This window comes from Oncorhynchus mykiss, chromosome 19 (assembly GCF_057628025.1).
Source record: "Oncorhynchus mykiss isolate SJ-2025 chromosome 19, ASM5762802v1, whole genome shotgun sequence".
Classification (NCBI taxonomy): domain Eukaryota; kingdom Metazoa; phylum Chordata; class Actinopteri; order Salmoniformes; family Salmonidae; genus Oncorhynchus; species Oncorhynchus mykiss.
Window position 1 is genome coordinate 19414643 of NC_143040.1, and position 20436 is coordinate 19435078.

Sequence of the window (20436 nt, forward strand, 5' to 3'; positions counted from 1 at the left end):
CCTCGCTCCAAATTACTCCAACCCTCAACCGTGTTTCATATTACTCCAATTCCACTCCAACCCTCAACCTTGCTCCATATTACTCCAACCCTCAACCTCGTTCCAAATTACCCCAACCCTCAACCTCGTTCCAAATTACCCCAACCCTCAACCTCGTTCCAAATTACCCCAACCCTCAACCTCGTTCCATATTACTCCAATTCCACTCCAACCCTCAACCTTGTTCCATATTACTCCAATTCCACCCCAACCCTCAACCTTGTTCCAAATTACTCCAACCCTCAACCTCGTTCCAAATTACTCCAACCCTCAACCTCGTTCCAAATTACTCCAACCCTCAACCTCGTTCCAAATTACTCCAACCCTCAACCTCGTTCCAAATTACTCCAACCCTCAACCTCGTGCCAAATTACTCCAACCCTCAACCTCGTGCCAAATTACTCCAACCCTCAACCTCGTTCCAAATGACTCCAACCCTCAACCTCGTTCCAAATGACTCCAACCCTCAACCTCGTTCCAAATGACTCCAACCCTCAACCTCGTTCCAAATGACTCCAACCCTCAACCTCGTTCCAAATGACTCCAACCCTCAACCTCGTTCCAAATTACTCCAACCCCCAACCTCGTTCCAAATTACTCCAACCCCCAACCTCGTTCCAAATTACTCCAACCCCCAACCTCGTTCCAAATTACTCCAACCCCCAACCTCGTTCCAAATTACTCCAACCCCCAACCTCGTTCCAAATTACTCCAACCCCCAACCTCGTTCCAAATTACTCCAACCCCCAACCTCGTTCCAAATGACTCCAACCCCCAACCTCGTTCCAAATTACTCCAACCCTCAACCTCGCTCCAAATTACTCCAACCCCCAACCTTGTTCCAAATTACTCCAACCCTCAACCTCGTTCCATATTACTCCAATTCCACTCCAACCCTCAACCTTGTTCCAAATTACTCCAACCCTCAACCTCGTTCCAAATTACTCCAACCCTCAACCTCGTTCCAAATTACTCCAACCCTCAACCTCGTTCCAAATTACTCCAACCCTCAACCTCGTTCCAAATTACTCCAACCCTCAACCTCGTGCCAAATTACTCCAACCCTCAACCTCGTGCCAAATTACTCCAACCCTCAACCTCGTTCCATATTACTCCAATTCCACTCCAACCCTCAACCTTGCTCCATATTACTCAAATTCCACTCCAACCCTCAACCTCGTTCCAAATTACTCCAACCCTCAACCTTGCTCCATATTACTCCAATTCCACACCAACCCTCAACCTCGTTCCATATTACTCCAACCCTCAACCTCGCTCCAAATGACTCCAACCCTCAACCTCGTTCTAAATGACTCCAACCCTCAACCTCGTTCCAAATGACTCCAACCCTCAACCTCGTTCCAAATGACTCCAACCCTCAACCTCGTTCCAAATGACTCCAACCCTCAACCTCGTTCCAAATGACTCCAACCCTCAACCTCGTTCCAAATGACTCCAACCCTCAACCTCGTTCCAAATGACTCCAACCCACAACCTCGTTCCAAATGACTCCAACCATCAACCTCGTTCCAAATGACTCCAACCATCAACCTCGTTCCAAATGACTCCAACCATCAACCTCGTTCCAAATGACTCCAACTCTCAACCTCGTTCCAAATTACTCCAACCTTCAACCTCGTTCCATATTACTCCAATTCCACTCCAACCCTCAACCGTGTTCCATATTACTCCAATTCCACTCCAACCCTCAACCTCGTTCCAAATTACTCCAACCCTCAACCTCGTTCCAAATTACTTCAACCCTCAACCTCGTTCCATATTACTCCAACCCTCAACCTCGTTCCATATTACTCCAACCCTCAACCTCGTTCCAAATTACTCCAACCCTCAACCTCGTTCCATATTACTCCAATTCCACTCCAACCCTCAACCTTGTTCCGTATTACTCCAACCCTCAACCTTGTTCCAAATTACTCCAACCCTCAACTTTGCTCCATATTACTCCAACCCCCCATCTTTCTCATACCAACACTATAGCCTTCTCAAGTTCTCATCATCTCCATGATAATCAGACTATACCACACTGTGCCCCTTGATAGTCTCTCTCTCTCTGTGTCCTCCATCACCCATCAGTCCTAAGCCCTCTAGTGTGTGGTTGTCCATGCTAATCAGACTATATAGTAATACACAACCACCCAGGGATACAGCAGGGATGGAGAGAGTGAGAGAGTGAGAAAGCATAAGAGAGAGAGAAGAGGAGAGAGAGAGAGAGAGAAGAGGAGAGAGAGAAGAGAAGAGAGAAGAGGAGAGAGAGGCACGGAGGTGTGGGGAAAGCGTGAGAGGAAGAGAAAGTGAGAGAAAAGGGAGAACATGACAAGAAGAGATATAGAATTAACCTTCTGATGAAGGCACAGCTCTCAATTAGGATTCCATGCCACTCCTCCTCTCTCTTTATCCCCCTCTCCTCCATCGGGTGGGTAAATAAATAAATAAAAAAATAAATAAATAAATAAAATGGACAGGGAGGGCTTCCGTCATTGACACAATGCAGCGAGTCTCAAATGGACGCCTGGCACCACACTAGCTAGGATCATATTGTTCTCAGTGACAGGGTAAGGGGAGAGTGGACTGACTATACCGTACTCCACACAGGATGGTCTTTCACATGGGCATTTAATAGGGAACACAGGAAATCAGCCCTTTAAGTCCACTATTTACCTGGCGTTAGCTTCTAAATAATAGTCAAATGGTAAGTACAGAAATGACTGTACCCACAGTAACCAAGGGGGGTGGGGCTTAGCAAAGGGTCAAAGGTGTTGCATTCTTTTGAAGTAGAGAATCAAAAAAAGAACCATTGTTATTGTCATCTAGCATGAATCTACTGTTAAACCACAGAAAAAATATATTCTTGACTGTTTTCAGTCTGACTGCGGGTACAGGCATCTTGACGTTAACTGTGCGGAAGACAAAAAAAAAAAAAGGCTAGTTATTGGAGTCACCGTCCGTCACTAAATTAATTTGTTTTAACGAAGGCTTTCATAAGAGATGCAAGCTGGTGGTTTGATGGGGGGGGGGGGGGCTAGGAGGCTCCATTCTCTGGTATTTTGGGGGAGATTTAATGGTGGAGGCATTAAAGAATAGATGTACTGGCCTTGGAGAAAGACAGAGGGGGAGATGGAGAAGTCTCAAGGTCGTCTAGCTAGAGTTGTATGCTGCTGACAGGTCTGGACTTCTCTCTCTCTCTCTGAAAAAAGAGAAGGAGAGAGACCAGAGGGAGGGATACTAAAAGACAATTCCATCTTTATCTGTCTGGACATGTGCTGGTTGGAATAGAGCAGAGAGCCTACTGTGTCTGTAGCTACCTGAAGTGAAGTGTGGGAATCTCTCAGTGAATGAGCACTACACACCATTATAAAACCCCCACATCAATGCACACCCTCATCCACACAAAACTAAACTAAACACAAGCCTGTGCCCTGATGGTATTCTACAATATTTCAGTCAAGTGGCTATACAGTAATAACACAACTAGTAATATATTCCTTAGTTGTAATCCTTCTGCAGGGACTGAGTCACTCCTCATAAGGGCCCCTGGACCTGCCGTACTCTGTGACTCACAACCTGACATACCAGTGGGAGTGTGTGGGTGTGTGTATATGTATGTGTCCCTGCATGTGAGTTGGCAGAGTAGAGGGGAGGGTGTGGGGGTGTGTGTGTATGACTTATCAGTACACTTTTCAGTATGACCCACATGAGGACTTGCCCCCTTGAATCAGTGGCTGCAGAGTGGTGATGCTCTGAGCTCTATCAAAGATTCACCAAAACCCTTGTCTGTTAAGTCTCACCGACAGGTTTCACCATGGTGATGCCCCCCGCACGCCGGTCTTGGATTGGCTTCTCCCTTACTGTTCCTCCTACCACCTCCGTTTGTGTGGCTTAGTACTGAATGGGCGCAGAGATCCTTAAGGGGCTTGTATCTCATCTCCTCAGACCACATAATCACATTAGCTGTCCTGAGGGGTTGAGAGGCTGGGCGAGGCAGGGTCGGGTGGGGGTCATCCAGCCACCCATGGACAGGGTCTAGGGGCCATCCTGGGGCCACAGTGGCCAAGCAACCCCAGCCAAAGCTCTGATAATCGGGCAATTAGAGGACCGGCGTGGGCCTTGAAGTGGTTAATGGTTTAATTAGTGTTATTAGAGCTGGAGAACGAAGGAGAGGGGAGGGAGGGACGGACGGCCTCCGAAAGGCTGGCTGGAGCTTGACCTGGGGCAGGGGGAGAGGAAGGACAGCCGCCACCATCACGACACACACACACACACACACACACACACACACACATGCTGTAAACAGCCACAATTACCGCCACACAGAGATAGTCACATTTTGAATGTGGAAATGTATGGGCAAAGTGGTACAATGCACCAGTCATTATGAAATCAAACCATGCAACTGTTTGAATTGTCATAAAGTGGTGTTTCAGTAATACAGGGGATTCTCAGAGTAACTGTCTGGATAATGAGTGGTGCTGGGGTGATACTGGGAAACTGGGTTAATGGGAGCACTGGGGAGGGTCACTACCCTTAGCACAGAACACAGCTGTGTGACTGACTGCACCCCTAGGAGAGAGACAGAGGGAGAGAGAGGGACAAAGATGGAGGGAGGGAGGGGATAGAGGGAGCAGGAAAAGAGGAAAGTGCAATCCAAAAGCAGAGAAAAGATGGTTGAAGGAGACAAGAGAAAGAACTGGGCATCGGGAAGAGACAGGGAGAGGGAGAGAGAAAATGTGAGCGATAAAAGAGAGAGAAAGAGCGAAGACACGGCTCTGCACGTTGCACCCTGGGAAGGGAGACCGTCGGTTGGGCGAATTAACTATCAGGACACCCTTGACACGTAGAAGCCAATCAGATTTTAATTAACTGGTAGATGGTGATGGAGGGAGAGACGGGTGAGGCTGGCACAGGCTAATTACCCTCTGTATCTCAGCCTGCCTGCCACAGGCACCATAGGGACAGCCACAGAGCATCCCCATTCCAGGGCCAGGGGAGGGGAGAGAAGGGCTGTCCAGGGCAGGGAGCCCCAAGGCTGGGTAGATGTGTGAGTGAGACAGGAGGTGGAAGCTCTGGAGGTGGAGGAATGGAGGAAGAGGGGTGGAGGAAGAGAGGGTTGGCCAGAGTTGAGGCCTCATGGCTGGGTAGATGTGTGAGAGAGCGAGGAAAGGCCTGGGGAGGTGGAGATGTGGCTGAGGGGGGTGGGAGGTTACTGTAATCAGCTGTGAGGGCCAACATTCTGACTGCATGTCTACATTATGAGTGTCTGTCTGGAGTGTGTGTGTGTGTGTGTGTGTGTCTTTCTGAGTGTGTGGCTCACTATAGTAGTCTGCCCACTGAATTTCATCTGTCTGTCTATCTGTCTGACAGTAATGATATGTGTGTGTGTCTCTCACCGTGGAGGGCTGTCCTAGCAGAGGAGCTGGCCTCTGCGGGGGAGGAGGACTTGGAGCGCTGGCTGAAGGGGGATTGTCTGAAACGCTCGTCCAGGAAGGGGCTAGGAGTGAACACACAACCACACACAGACACAGTCAGAGCAGTATCATGCTATAACAGCTCCATAACTAAAACAAATGCTTACGCTAAAATATGATAGCAATATGGAATTGTTTTTAAATAAAGTTGCAGAGCTCCAGGCCTCCCAATCTCAATGCTAAACCATAAGCCATATACCAAAACAGACTAACTGTAGAAATAGCAGCTAAGAGGAAAAGAAGCCACTATGTTCATCATGTCGAATGGTCGCTGGTTTGAATACCCGAGCCAACAAGGTGAAAATCTGTCGAGGCACTTAACCTCGACAGATTTTGCTCCAAGGGGTGCCATACTCCTATGGCTGACACTATAAAACAACACCTTTCACTGCACCTATCCAGTGTATGTGACAAAACAACATATTTTTGTTGTTGTTGTCTTACCTGCTTATGCCCACCATGTTGCTGTCTTTGTGGTCGTTGGCTTTGCTGACTTTTTCTGCGACACACAAAAAACATCACAACATCAAAGAGGGTTATTAACCACAATGACAAATCATGATGGAACCACAAAGCGGTTCTTCAGGACATATTGATTATTCAACGTGACATTTCCCTAACCATTTTGCTGAAAAAACAATCCCAGATTGTAGCGTATAGTAACATTGTGGTCAAAGTAACCTGCTGTATAAAAACCCAGGGAAGTTGCATGGTTGTCCTGTTGCCTTGGTATATACTGTTTTAAGTGGTCAAAGTCAAAGAGATCATATTCAATTACTAGAGGGGCTATGTCATAAACCCCCAAAGTTCCAGAATGGTGTAAAAATGGCAGCCATTGTGGCCAGGGAGAAATCCAAACCAGTCTAATTGGAATGAATGGTAGTAGAGGCATAGGTGACACATTTCCTGATATCACTTATGCAGAAAAATAAAATAAGGCATGTGATTATTTTTTTTTAACCTAAAATAATGTCATATAATTATAAAGTTTGTACAGGTTTTAGACTGTATAAATAGCCTATGAAATATATGTAAACGGACCATAAATGTCTCTCAGGTTGTTTTTTTGGAAAGCTGTGAGTGTTTATAATATGATACAATATCAGAGCTTGCTGCATTTACAACTTGTCTAAATCCTATCAACTGATTTCAGCCAGTGGCTGTGGATTGACTGCATTATTGGCATATTGGTTTGAAAAATTAGACATGTTAAAATAATTATTGGAATCATTCCACTTAAACTGGCTAACAAACATACTGTGCAGACAATCTTCAAAATTATTGTTTTACACAATATCTCATCACGCCACACTGGTTGACCAACTCCCTGACCAAAATGGCTGACCTTTTATGCTGTCATAAGAACTTTCATGTCCATTCTAGTATTCAAATTCCTAATTCTATGGTCAGAGTAATAAAACCCAGGGAAGGTGTATGGTTGTCCCTTGGCTTCAGCAGCCTACTAGTGATGACCTCATTATAGCAGCCTCTTGCTCCCTGGGTGGCACTGCTCTAGTAGCTGCCCCCCCAACCCCTCCTCGCCCCCCACTCCCTAACCCCTCCTCGCCCCCCACTCCCTAACACCCCTCTCCGTCAAACGGTTCGCCAAGGACAGAGGTCTCTCCGCGTTGCCATGGTGATGCCACACGGGAGAAATGTAGGGGGGGGTAGTTGAGAGAGGGGCAGGGGGGCTAGTGTGTGCAGCCAAGTGTGCTTGAGCCGACATGTTTGAAAAGGAGTCGAGGAAGAAAGAGAGAAGGAGGGATAGAGAAGGAGAAGAGGAGGGAGGGACGTGGGGGAAGACAGGCACTTTGTAGACACTGCTCCCCATGGGGGCTTGTGTGTGTCTGCGTGCGTATCTGTGTGTGTGTGTCTGCATGCATATGTGTGTGTGTGTGTGTGTGTGTGTGTGTACTTGCATCCCTCTCGCTGGAGAGATTTTTTTTGCCACAATTTCCGAGGTGCTACTGTATAAGGCATTTAGGCGTAGCAATCAGAGCTGGGGGGATAGAGCTGGGGGGCATGGCCTGGGTCTCCTGTACCCCCCCCCCCCCCCCCCCCACACACAACTCCCCCCACACAACCCCTGAAGTGTATGCAGGCTCCACTTCAGTGCTCTGCCATCAGGCAATACAAACAGCCGCCTCAATGTCATGGTCACAGCCAAGCAGGGAAGAAGTGTGTATAAAACCTACAGAGCACATTACAGGTAATATATAGTGTCCCCTAACCGCAGAGCCTCCAGAGGATGGAAGAGAAACATATAGGTTTTATGGCTAAGTATCACACCACATTTCAAGGTTGACACTGAGCACTGAGGTACCAGAGAGAGGTGTGTGTGTGAATGTAGTCAGGGAGGTGTGTGAGGGTACGTGTGTGTGTACATGTGTGTATGTTTGAGAGATTGTGTGTGTCGTATGTGTGTTGTGTATCATAGAGAACATTGCGCACCTGAGAGTTGGAAGAGGAGCTCGGAGGCCATTTTCACCGATATGTCCTGAGAGAAGAGGTCTTGCTTCTGGGGGCGGGACAACGCCTCAGGGAGGCTGACCATTGGCTCGCTCTTCTCACACGGCCCTAGAGTGCTCAAGGCCAGCAGGTGAGAAGAGGGCGGGGCTGGGCCGCTGGCCGGGTCCACCTCCATAGGCTCCGCCTTCACCATCACCTTCTGGTAGTGGGCGGCGTCCTTGTTGCTTTCTGGGGTAGGGGATTGGACGAGAGGGACAGTGAGTGACAGGGTTGAATCTATGAGTTCCTGTGACAACTCCTATCTACACTGAGTACACCAAACATTAGGAACACCTTCCTAAAATTGAGTTGCACCCCCCTTTCCCCTTAAAACAGCCTCAATTCACCAGGACATGGTGTCAAAAGCGTTCCACAGGGATGCTGACTCCAATGCTTCCCACCGTTGAGTTAAGTTGGCTGGATGTCCTTTGGGTGGGGGACCATTCTTGATAAACACGGGAATAAGGGATCATGGCTTTAACCTGGGTAGTGAGGGAAGTAATTAGCCTTATAGTTTGAGAAAAGCCAGTTCTGTTTTATCCAAAAGGTTATAATATATTTATACCATATACAACTCCACTGGCTTTCCTCAAAGCTGACTAGTAAGTGGATTTGATTCCCGGTAATGTCCTAATCTCTGCATTTTACAGATGATGCATGGATGTGTCTCATTCACAAAATATAGATAGCTAAGTTCATTTATCATACAAACCCTACATAGACTTCATATTACCTCATGGATGTTCAAAGAGAAATAACCTTAAAAAAACCTTGCAAATGCCTTTAACATACCCTGAGGACATTCTGTACATTTAATCAGACAAGATCTCTCATTCCATTCGTACTTTAATCTCCATCCATCAGGAGCACTCTAAACTCCGGACTGTCCTCACTCAACCTCCCCGAAATAATATGAGCCTAAATCCAAATGAAAATGGTTGGAATTCCCAAAATGTTTAATAAAGCCTGGACCATAACATCCATCCAACCCCTAAAGCGCTCCGTTCCTGAGTGGATATTGTCTAGTTATGTGATTATGTAGGGCTAGGATGCATCACCAGATCACACACTGGCTCAGGGAGCTAGGCAGCCAGCACAGGCTCACTGGTGTGTGTGTGTGTGTGTTATATATACAGTTGAAGTCGTAAGTTTACATACACCTTAGCCAAATACATTTAAACTCAGTTTTTCACGATTCCTGACATTTAATTCTAGTAAAAATGCCCTGTCTTAGGTCAGTTAGGATCACCACTTTATTTTAAGAATATGAAATGTCAGAATAATAGTAGAGAGAATGATTTATTTCAGATTTGATTTCTTTCATCACATTCCCAGTGGGTCAGAAGTTTACATACACTCAATTAGTATTTGGTAGCATTGCCTTTAAATTGTTGAACTTGGGTCAAATGTTTTAGGTAGCCTTCCACAAGCATCCCATAATAAGTGTTGGCCCATTCCTCGTGACAGAACTGGTGTAACTGAGTCAGGTTCGTCGGCCTCCTTGCTCGCACACACTTTTTCAGGTCTGCCCACAAATTTTCTATAGGATTGAGGTCAGGGCTTTGTGATGGCCACTCCAATACCTTGACTTTGTTGTCCTTAAGCCATTTTGCCACAACTTTGGAAGTATGCTTGGGATCATTGTCCATTTGGAAGACCCATTTGCGACCAACCTTTTTCTTCCTGACAAACTATAGTTTGTTAACAAGAAATTTGTGGAGTGGTTGAAAAACGGGATAGCGTATGGTGTGTGTGTGTGGCTCAGTGGAGCACACAAAACAGAAAATATGCTACCACCATTAAATATGAAACAGTACAACAGTAACCTCATTCCAGCCCTATGGGCATTTTGACGGGGGGGGGGGGGGGGGGGGGGGGGTTACGAGGTTGTGAACTCAAACGCCTCCTTGAAAACCCTTTGCTTCAGCTGCCGTCAAACAAAATAACACTTCTGATTCAACAGCGGTCGTTGTCTTTTCATATCTAGATTCTTGTAAATCAGGGCATCTCTTAGTAGATTTGAAAAATCAGGGTTGAAATAAACAACAACGTTGGTTAGAGAATCCCTAATGGAGGAAAACCCTTCCCGTAACCTCCCCATCCCTCTGGGTTATCAGACAGTGTTCAAGAGGTTAGCCAAATAGCAGACGCTAAAAATAGTCCCGGTGGCCGGCAGTACACGGCATCAGGATCTCTGAGGTAACAAATTTTGACTGTCTCGTCCAGGTTGTGTGTGTGTGTGTGTAAGTGTGTGTGTGTGGTGAGGAGCAGCAGGGAGCTCCAGCCATGCTGACACGGATGCTCATGGTGATTATGGATATATGAAATTGGGCCAGTAGCGAGGGGGGAAGAGGTGGGAGGGGGAGGTCAGGAGTACAGGAGAGAGATAGATGGAAGGGGGAGAGAGAAAGAGTGAGAGAGGGGGGAAGGAGGAAGGGGTGAGAGGGTATGCTGAGGTCAGCAGTGTAGGAGAAAGAGAGCGATAGACGGAGAGAGGCAGGGAAGGGTGAGGAGGCAGCGAGGCAGTAGTAACCCAGTGATGACCCTGCCCTCTCTGTGACCTCTCCTCTCCTGGATGGCTGAGCCTGGGAGGGGCGAGGCTAGTCACCGTTGTCTGAACCCGACCTACAGTGTGTGTGTGTGGTGAGGTACTACAAGCCTGAGTGGTGCGTTTACATTCGGAGTTGAAAGTATGTGAGTGCCCTAGTGTGTGTGTGCATCAAATCACATTTTATTTGCCACATGCTTCGTAAACAACAGGTGTGGACCAACAGTGAAATGCTTAACCAGTTGCATGCTAGAGCACCAGTGTGTGTGTGTGTGTGTGTGTGTGTGTGTGTGTGCGGTCAGCCCAGTGTGCCTGTGTGTTTACATGATGTATGTGTGTGTGTCCATCTGAGTGCGTTCTCTTTCCGGACCCAGGTTTCGGGGACGGTGGTAGCCTAGCCGACCCCATGTCGCCGACCCCATGTCACCCCCCCCCCCCGTCTGGAGACACAACTGACAACCATCGGCCGACTAATCCCTTAATCAGGTGCCCAAAGCCTGGCAAGAGCAGAGCGGTCGTGGGGGGGGGGTAGAGAGCACTGCGAGGCCGGGGTCAACCAAGGGACAGGCAGTCTCACGCACGCTCCCGTCTGTGGTTCACCACCCCTGCCATCAGGGGCTGAGCGGACTGCTGAGCGCCACACACACACCGAGAGAGAGAGCTGGGATAAGCACACTTGCGTCACAGCTGAGATTCATTGAGCGGTCAGACGGTTACACACACAAACATTTTGCCCACACACACACGCTCGCTCAGAAAGTAGATAGACACACTCTCACAGTGAAAACACATCAAAGTAGGGGGGTCTAAGTGGTATTTTTTTGTGTGAAATTGCATGGCCTTCACTTACCTATCTAGCACAATAAAACACACACACTACACACGCCACTGTATGTCCAGGGCTATGCCATTATGTTCTGGTGCCATAAAAAGATGAATCCTGTTCCTAAGTGTGTGTGTGTGTGTGTGTGTGTGTATCATCCCCTCTAGTGTAGGAGCAGTGGAACACAACACCAGTTCACCTCTAACAGCAAGTAGAGGGGTTGTGACCTGATAACTCCCACTACCTCTGTACTGTCGTGTAGAATCTCTCACTTGCACAGCTCTGACTGATCATATACGGTGGTTGTATGGTACCATACACTGTCATGATCTCAATGTACACAGGCAGGCTATGTATGGTCTAATGTAGGGCTCTCCAACCCTGTTCCTGGAGAGATACCTCCTGTAGGTTAACTCCAACCCTGTTCCGGGAGAGATACCCTCCTGTAGGTTAACTCCAACCCTGTTCCTGGAGAGATACCCTCCTGTAGGTTTTCCCTCCAACCCTGTTCCGGGAGAGCTACCCTCCTGTAGGTTTTCCCTCCAACCCTGTTCCTGGAGGGCTATCGACCTGTAGGTTTTCCCTCCAACCCCAGTTGTAACTAACCTGATTGAGTTTATCAACCAGATATTTATTAGAATCAGGAGCGGTAGATTAGGGTTGGAGTGAAAACCTACAGGACGGTAGCTCTCCAGGAACAGGTTTGGAAAACCCTGGTCTAATGTCGATATCACGTTTACTTGATTTTGTCACATACCTTATCCGATCAATGTATGACAGGTAGGCTATACATAGTCCAATGTATATTATGTTGACATTGTGTGGATTGTGTTTAGGCTACATGATAATATATTCTGTATCTTTAGAGACAGCCATACGCTATCCAGTATACTGTAATCTTCTCTCTATATCAAAGTTATATTAACACACTGTACATATCACATTTTATCAGACAAATACATGTCTGCTTTTACTTGACAATGCATTATTCATTTTTGAGACAGAGTGAAAATGACTGCGCTGCTGTTTCGCTGTTCACCTTTGACCTTCGTTGTCTGCTCCAATCAGAACGTACAGCCAGCCGGACTGTGTGCGTGTACATAGGTGAGGAGAGGACTAGCAGTAAAGCCCTACAGCTAACAGCCAGACAGCCACACCATTACCGATTCAACACATGTAAAGCTACCGTATCATACCGCGAGGTATACCTTTGATGCATCGATAGAGGGGGAATACAGAGATGAGCTGGGAGAGACATGTAAAGCTACCGTATCATACTGCGAGGTATACCTTTGATGCATCGATAGAGGGGGAATACAGAGATGAGCTGGGAGAGACACATGGGTGCCGTCAGGGAGGAAGAGAGGAAAGTATTTAAAAAATGTAAAAAAGGAGAGTGCCAGGGAGAGGAACACCCTGAGGGTGAGAGAGAAGAAAGATGAGTGAGCGAGAGAAGGAGACGGATAAGAGGAGGAGTCATAAGATGACATCCTCCCTCCTCATCCCCTCGCTCTCCCTCTCTGGTTGACCTGCTCAGAAAGGGGTGAAGAGTTCAGCTGCTTCAAAGGGATGCAGTGGTGGAAGACAACATGTCAGCTGGGGAGCGAAACAGCAGCAGCAGCCTAGCCTGCAGCAGACAGAGACTGATCTTAGACCAGTTACCTCTTATTCAGCCAGAAGCGGGAGAGGTGATACTGCTGCTACATCTGTTCTCAGATCGGCTGGTACTGTAGCGTTCAATAATTCAGTACAATGATGATGCAACACGTGCACTGAGACTAACGGAGAGTGGTGTGTTTGTTAGAGAGAGAGGGAGGGTGGGGGGGTGGTTCAAAGACACAATAGTCCCCTAAGGGGAAGAGTGCCTAAAGATATCAGTGCCACTGTAAGACTAGATCTACCAGGGAGGGAGGAAATGAAGGAGAAAGGGAGGGAGGAGGGCACAGAGAGGGCACGGCCAGGGCACTGAGGCAGAGTGGAACAGGCTTAGCATCAGGATACATCAGTGCAGTGGTGATGAAATGAAACGGCAGGGTCATGTCCTCCCACCCACCACTTGGGCTACATTAACATGTATTCCTGCACTTCATAAATCCAATCAATTATTGTTATGCAGTACGTGTGGACAATTGATTGTCAGTGTACGGTTTAAACTATACTGAACAAAAATATAAAACGGAACATGCAACAATTTTAACGATTTTTACTGAGTTACAGTTCATTGAAGGAAATCAGTCCACTGAAATAAATTCATTAGGTCCTAATCGATGGATTTCACATGACTGGGCAGGGGCACAGCCATGGGTCGGCCTGGAAGGGCATAGGCCCACCCACTTGGGAGCTAGGCTCACTGACTGGGGAGCCAGGCAAAGCCTATCAGAATTTGTTTTTGTCCCCACAAAAGGGTTTTATTACAGACAGAAACACTTCTCAGTTGCACCAGCTGTCCGGGTGGCTGGTCACACCTGTGTAATGATCATAATGTTTAATCAGCTTCTTGATATGCCACCTGTCAGGTGGATGGATTATCTTGGCAAAGGAGAAATACTCACTAACAGGGATGTAAACCAATTTGTGCACAACATTTGAGAGAAATAAGCTTTTTCTGCGTATGGAGCATTTCTGGAATGTTTTATATCAGCGCATGAAACCAACATTATACATGTTGGGTTTATATTTTTGTTCAGTATGTACACACACACACACACGAAGTCGGAAGTTTACATACACGTAGGTTGGAGTCATTAAAACTCGTTTTTCAACCTCTCCACAAATTTCTTGTTAAGAAACTACAGTTTTGGCATGTCGGTTAGGACATCTACAGTCGTGGCCAAAAGTTTTGAGAATTATACAAATTTTAAATTTTCACAATATCTGCTGCCTCAGTGTCTTTAGATATTTTTGTCAGATGTTACTATGGAATACTGAAGTATAATTACAAGCATTTCAAAGTGTCAAAGGCTTTTATTGACAATCACATGAAGTTGATGCAAAGAATCAATATTTGCAGTGTTGACCCTTCTTTTTCAAGACTTCTGCAACCTGCCCTGGCATGCTTTCAATTAACTTCTGGGCCACATCCTGACTGATGGCAGCCCATTCTTGCATAATCATTGCTTGGAGTTTGTTAGAATTTGTGGGTTTTTCTTTGTCCACCTGTCTCTTGAGGATTGGCCACAAGTTCTCAATGGGATTAAGGTCTGGGGAGTTTCCTGGCCATGGACCCAAAATATCAATGTTTTGTTCTCCGAGCCACTTAGTTATCACTTTTGCCTTATGGCAAGGTGCTCCATCATGCTGGAAAAGGCATTGTTTGTCACCAAACTGTTCCTGGATCAGTTGGGAGAAGTTGCTCTCGGAGGATGTGTTGGTACCATTCTTTATTCATGGCTGTGTTCTTAGGCAAAATGGTGAGTGAGCCCACTCCCTTGGCTGAGAAGCAACCCCACACATGAATGGTCTCCGGATGCTTTACTGTTGGCATGACACAGGACTGATGGTAGCGCTCACCTTGTCTTCTCCGGACAAACTTTTTTCCGGATGCCCCAAACAATCGGAAAGGGGATTCATCAGAGAAAATGACTTTACCCCAGTCCTCAGCAGTCTAATCCCTGTACCTTTTGGAGAATATCAGTCTGTCCCTGATGTATTTCCTGGAGAGAAGTGGCTTCTTTGCTGCCCTTCTTGACAACAGGCCATCCTCCAAAAGTCTTTGCTTCACTGTGCGTGCAGATGCACTCACACCTGCCTGCTGCCATTCCTGATCAAGCTCTGTACTGGTGGTGCCTCGATCCCGCAGCTGAATCAACTTTAGGAGACGGTCCTGTCGCTTCCTGAACTTTCTTGGGCTCCCTGAAGCCTTCTTCACAACAATTGAACCACTCTCCTTGAAGTTCTTGATGATCCGATAAATGGCTGATTTAGGTGCAATCTTACTGGCAGCAATAGGGCCTGTGAAGCCCTTTTTGTGCAAAGCAATGATGACGGCACGTATTTCCTTGCATGTAACCATGGTTGACAGAGGAAGAACAATGATTCCAAGCACCACCCTCCCTTTGAAGCTTCCAGTCTGTTATTCAAACTCAATCAGCGTGACAGAGTGATCTCCACCTTTGTCCTCGTCAACACTCACACCCGTGTTAACGAGAGAATCACTGACATGATGTCAGCTGGTCCTTTTATGGCAGGGCTGAAATGCAGTGGAAGTGTTTTTTGGGGATTCAGTTCATTTGCATGGCAAAGACGAACTTTGCAATTCATTGCAATTCATCAGATCATAACATTCTGGAGTATATGCAAATTACCATCATACAAACTGAGGCAGCAGACTTTGTGAAAATTTATATTTGTGTCATTCTCAAAACTTTTGGCCGCGACTGTACTTTGTGCTTGACACAAGTAATTTTTCCAACAATTGTTTAGACAGATTCTTTCACTTATAATTCACTGTATCACAATTCCAGTGTGCGACCTGGAACGTGCTTCACTTTGTTTTCGTCCAGTATTGAGCACAGTATTTCCCGTCTTAAATTTTATCAATTATTTACGTTTTAGGATACATAAATTTGGATTAGGAACGTTGTTTGAAATGTTTGGACCAAGTTTACAAGTAACTTATTAGATACTTTGTAGGCATGTTGGACGAGTTGGAACCGGTGTTATTCTGAATCAAACGTGCCAAATAAATTGACATTTTGGGGATATAAAGAAGCAATTTCTCGAACAAAAATACAATTTATGACGTTTATGAGACATTTTGCCAACAGAAGAAGATCTTCAAAGGTAAGGCATGAATTATATCGTTATTTCTGACTTTTGTGTAGCACCTGCCTGGTTGAAATATGATTTTCATGTGTTGGTATGCTGGGCGCTGAACTCAGATAATTGCACGGTCTGCTTTCCCCGTAAAACCTTTTTGAAATCTGAAACTGCGGCTCGATCAACAAGAAGTGAATCTTTAAACCGATGTATAACACTTGTATTCTTTATGAATTCTTATTATGAGTATTTCTGTTTTTGAATTTGGCGCGCTGCAATTTCACTGGGTGCTGTCAACTCGATCCCGCTAAAGGGATTGGCTTGGGAAGGGATCCATAAGAAGTTAAACAGCTTGGAAAATTCCCCCAAATTATGTCATGGCTTTAGAAGCTTCTGATAGGCTAATTGACATCATTTGAGTCAATTGGAGGTGTACCTGTGGATGTATTTCAAGGCCTACCTTCAAACTCAGTGCCTCTTTTGACATCATGCGAAAATCAAAAGAAACCAGCAAAGACTTAAAAAAAAAAGACCTCCACAAGTCTGGTTCATCCTTGGGATCAATTTCCAAACGCCTGAAGGTACCACGTTCATCTGTTCAAACAATAGCACGCAAGTATAAACACAAATGGGACCACGCAGCCGTCAAACCGCTCAGCAAGGAGACGTGTTCTGTCTCCTAGAGATTAATGTACTTTGGTGCGAAAAGTGCAAATCAATCCCAGAACAACAGCAAAGGATCTTGTGAAGATGCTGGAGGAAACGGGTACAAAAGTATCTATATCCACAGTAAAAACGAGTCCTATATCGACATAACTGGAAAGGCCGCTCAGCAAGGAAGAAGCCACTGCTCCAAAACCGCCACAAAAATGCCAGACTACGGTTTGCAACTGCACATGGGGATAAAAATTGTACTTTTTGGACAAATGTCCTCTGGTCTGATGAAACAAAAATAGAACTGTTTGGTCATAATGACCATCGTTATGTTTGGAGGAAAAAGGGGGAGGAAGAACACCATCCCAACCATGAAGCACTGGGGTGGCAGCATCATGTTGTGGGGGTGCTTTGCTGCAGGAGGGACTGGTGCACTTCACAAAATAGATGGCATCATGAGAAACGAAAATTATGTGGATATATGGAAGCAACATCTCAAGACATCAGTCAGGAAGAAAAAGGTTGGTCGCAAATGGGTCTTCCAAATGGACAACGACCCCAAGCATACTTCCAAAGTCGTGGCAAAATGGCTTAAGGACAACAAAGTCAAGGTATTGGAATGGCCATCACAAGGCCCTGAAGTCAATCCTATAGAAAATTTGTGGGCAGAACTGAAAAAGTGTGTGCGAGCAAGGAGGTCTACAAACCTGACTCAGTTACACCAGTTCTGTCAGGAGGAATGGGCCAAAATTCACCCAACTTATTGTGGGAAGCTTGTGGAAGGCTACCCGACACGTTTTGACCCAAGTTCAACAATTTAAAGGAAATGCAACCAAATACTAATTGAGTGTATTTAAACTTCTAACCCACTGGGAATGTGATAAAAGAAATAAAAGCTGAAATTAATCATTCTCTCTACTATTATTCTGACATTTCACATTCTTAAAATAAAGTGGTGATCCTAACTGACCTAAAACAGGGAATTTTTACTAGGATTAAATGTCAGGAATTGTGAAAAACTGAGTTTAAATGTATTTGGCTAAGGTGTATGTGAACATCCGACTTCAATTGTGTGTGTGTAAGATATATCACACACACACACAAAAGCTATGGAATCATGTAGTAACCAAAAAAAGTGTTAAACAAATCTAAATATATTTTATATTTGAAATTCTTCAAAGTAGCCACCCTTTGCCTTGATGACAGCTTTGCACACTCTTGGCATTCTCTCATCAACTTAACCTGGAATGCCTTTCCCAGTGAACGTTACGCCCCTGCTTTTTCCTATTCTGGTCTGTATGTGTGTGAGAGTGTATCCTCTAGTCCAATCTCTTTCTCAAGCCGTCATCAGGTTCTACTACAGCCCACATCACTTTAACCACACGACCCCAACTGGGACGCCATGTCAGGCACACTTGTCTTAATTAGCAAGGGCGCTGAGGGTGACGAAAGACGAAACGGAGGGTGGTATATTGGGTCGGAAATAGGCTCACTGCTAGGAGACAGGTGTGACTTCACACCCATGGTGGGGGGTAGGGGGTAGATGGAACCAGGGACAGTGGGTGGCAGGGACATCATCACCCACACTTTGCCAGCCTGCCTGCCAGGGACAAAGGGTATCACTCAAGGCACTGTACCCCCCCCCCCCATACCCTCCCAGTCCCCTGATGTCCTTCTGTACCCTCTATACCAGTACCCATCTGCTAACAGGCACTAGCAGGCGTTAGCCAGCAGCGCAGGGGACTGTTTAGCCCTACTGTAATTAGCCCCTAGACGCTAACCGTGCTAACAGCATGTTTTAAAACAGATGCGGGGGGTGGAGACAGGGCGCTACCGCCACCACCGTCATTTGATAAGGAGAGAGAGAAATAGCGAAAAAGAACGAAAGAGAGAGAAACAGAAGTGACCTAGTTAAAGCAGTGATGCAACACAGAGTACACAATGGCCAGTTTTGATGCCAGTCCTCCTTGCTCTCCTGATGGTTGCCTTGGTCAACTGAAAAGGAGCTAGTCCGGTCATTTAATTACATCTAGCTTATTCCATATTAGTGGGTTTAAGGGGGAGCCTCTCTGGTTACAATTAATTTAACCAGTCTATTGTGAGATCTCCAGTTTTTTTTTCAATCTGTGCTCAACCGCACCCATGTGACTTTCTTTCAGCCAACAGCGTGCCTCCCTGCGCCGGAGTCGGCAAGGGGTCAGAGGTGACGGAGTAGACGTCCTTGAAACCTTGTGGCCGTGTGACGCAGATGACTCATTCACCTTCCCCCTGGCCTCCCCCTGGCCTCTCCCTCCTCCTCACCCGTTCCTCTCTCTAACCTCAAGGCCGTCTGACTGAGGGGCCAGACTCACTGTCACAGCCATCACACCAGACAACCTTCTCTCCTACTCCCTCAGATGACCCCGCTGCTGTTGTCATGGCAATGGACGACGGCACTACTCGCTCTACTAAGCTCCAGGGGGGTGAGCACAATGAAAGATATTTGAAGTATTTAAAGCTAGAATCCTTCATTTGTCTCGGCGCATGCTGCTAAATTACAAAGGCTAACAGGCTAACTGGCCAATGTTAAACTACACTGACAGGCTAACGGCTTGCGCTCTGAATGCTAGCGGATGCTAAAGGATTATGTGGTGGTGTGGTGAGCATGTCGGCCCAGAGGTGGGGAATGATGGTGAGGAAAAAAGAACAAAGGACAAGCAGCAGTAGTGGAGGAATCACTCAGAGACTTCCCACCTCCTCTCTGTTCAACTCTCTCTCTCACACTCACCATCTCTGTCGCGCACACACACACACAAACACACGTAATGTATAGTGTGTGTGGTGTATAGTGTAATGTAGTGTATAGTGTAGCAGCGCTCCCAGGCAGTGACTATGACTCACTGTAGACACAGGGCGACCCAGAGAGAACAGAACAATGGCAGCTGGTGTGTGAGGGTACAGGATGAGATGAGGGGCCATGGAGCGGAGAGATCACGGTACTGTTATCAACTGCTGTGGTACACTACACACCCCGCAGCAAAAACACACACACACACACACACACGGTAACACCCACCCACCACCAACACCTACAGCACACACAACCTACAAGCTACACAGACACACACTTGACCACACTTTCAGCTGAAAATGAAATAAGCAGATAGGCTACACTTTCGTGATAACACACTGTAATTACGTGGCAGCGAATAACATGAAACATGCTAAATCTAGCACATGGTTCAGGACAGGGTGTTCTTTTCAGTCCTTCCATCCTTTCACTATCTCTGTCTCATATAGTCGAGGGTGAGAGGGGCCTCTCGTATGACATAACCCGTACTGCAGCAGAAATAACAGAGAACATGCTAAAACTAGAAGACGGTTTAGGACAGGGTGTTCTTTCTTCCCTCCGTCATCTCTGTTTTCATAGAGAGGGGCGAGGGTGAGAGGGGGGTCAGGTTTGAGGTTCACTGTAGCGCACCGTTGGAGATGGACCCAGCAGCCATCGATTGGTTTGTTTCGGACGGGGGACCGCAGGACGGGAAAAAGATATTGACTGAACATGAAAAATAATTGACCCTTTTGCCCATCTTCCACCCAAAAACTTGGGAGGAGGAGGAGGGAAAGAGAGAGAACAGAAACCG

At 46.4% G+C, this 20436-nt stretch overlaps 1 protein-coding gene across 4 annotated transcripts in view; it reads right to left on the reverse strand.

Moving 5' to 3' along the window:
- Window positions 1–20436, reverse strand: part of LOC110497368 (zinc finger protein 827) — a 98242-nt gene that overhangs the window by 16381 nt on the left and 61425 nt on the right. For all 4 annotated transcript variants that reach the window (XM_036954282.2, XM_036954283.2, XM_036954285.2 and 1 more), the window contains exons 6-8: window positions 7974–8219; window positions 5967–6021; window positions 5445–5545 (exon numbers count right to left, since the gene is read on the reverse strand). In XM_036954282.2, the coding sequence (XP_036810177.2) occupies window positions 5445–5545; window positions 5967–6021; window positions 7974–8219 (402 nt within the window). The remainder of the gene's footprint in view (window positions 1–5444; window positions 5546–5966; window positions 6022–7973; window positions 8220–20436) is intronic.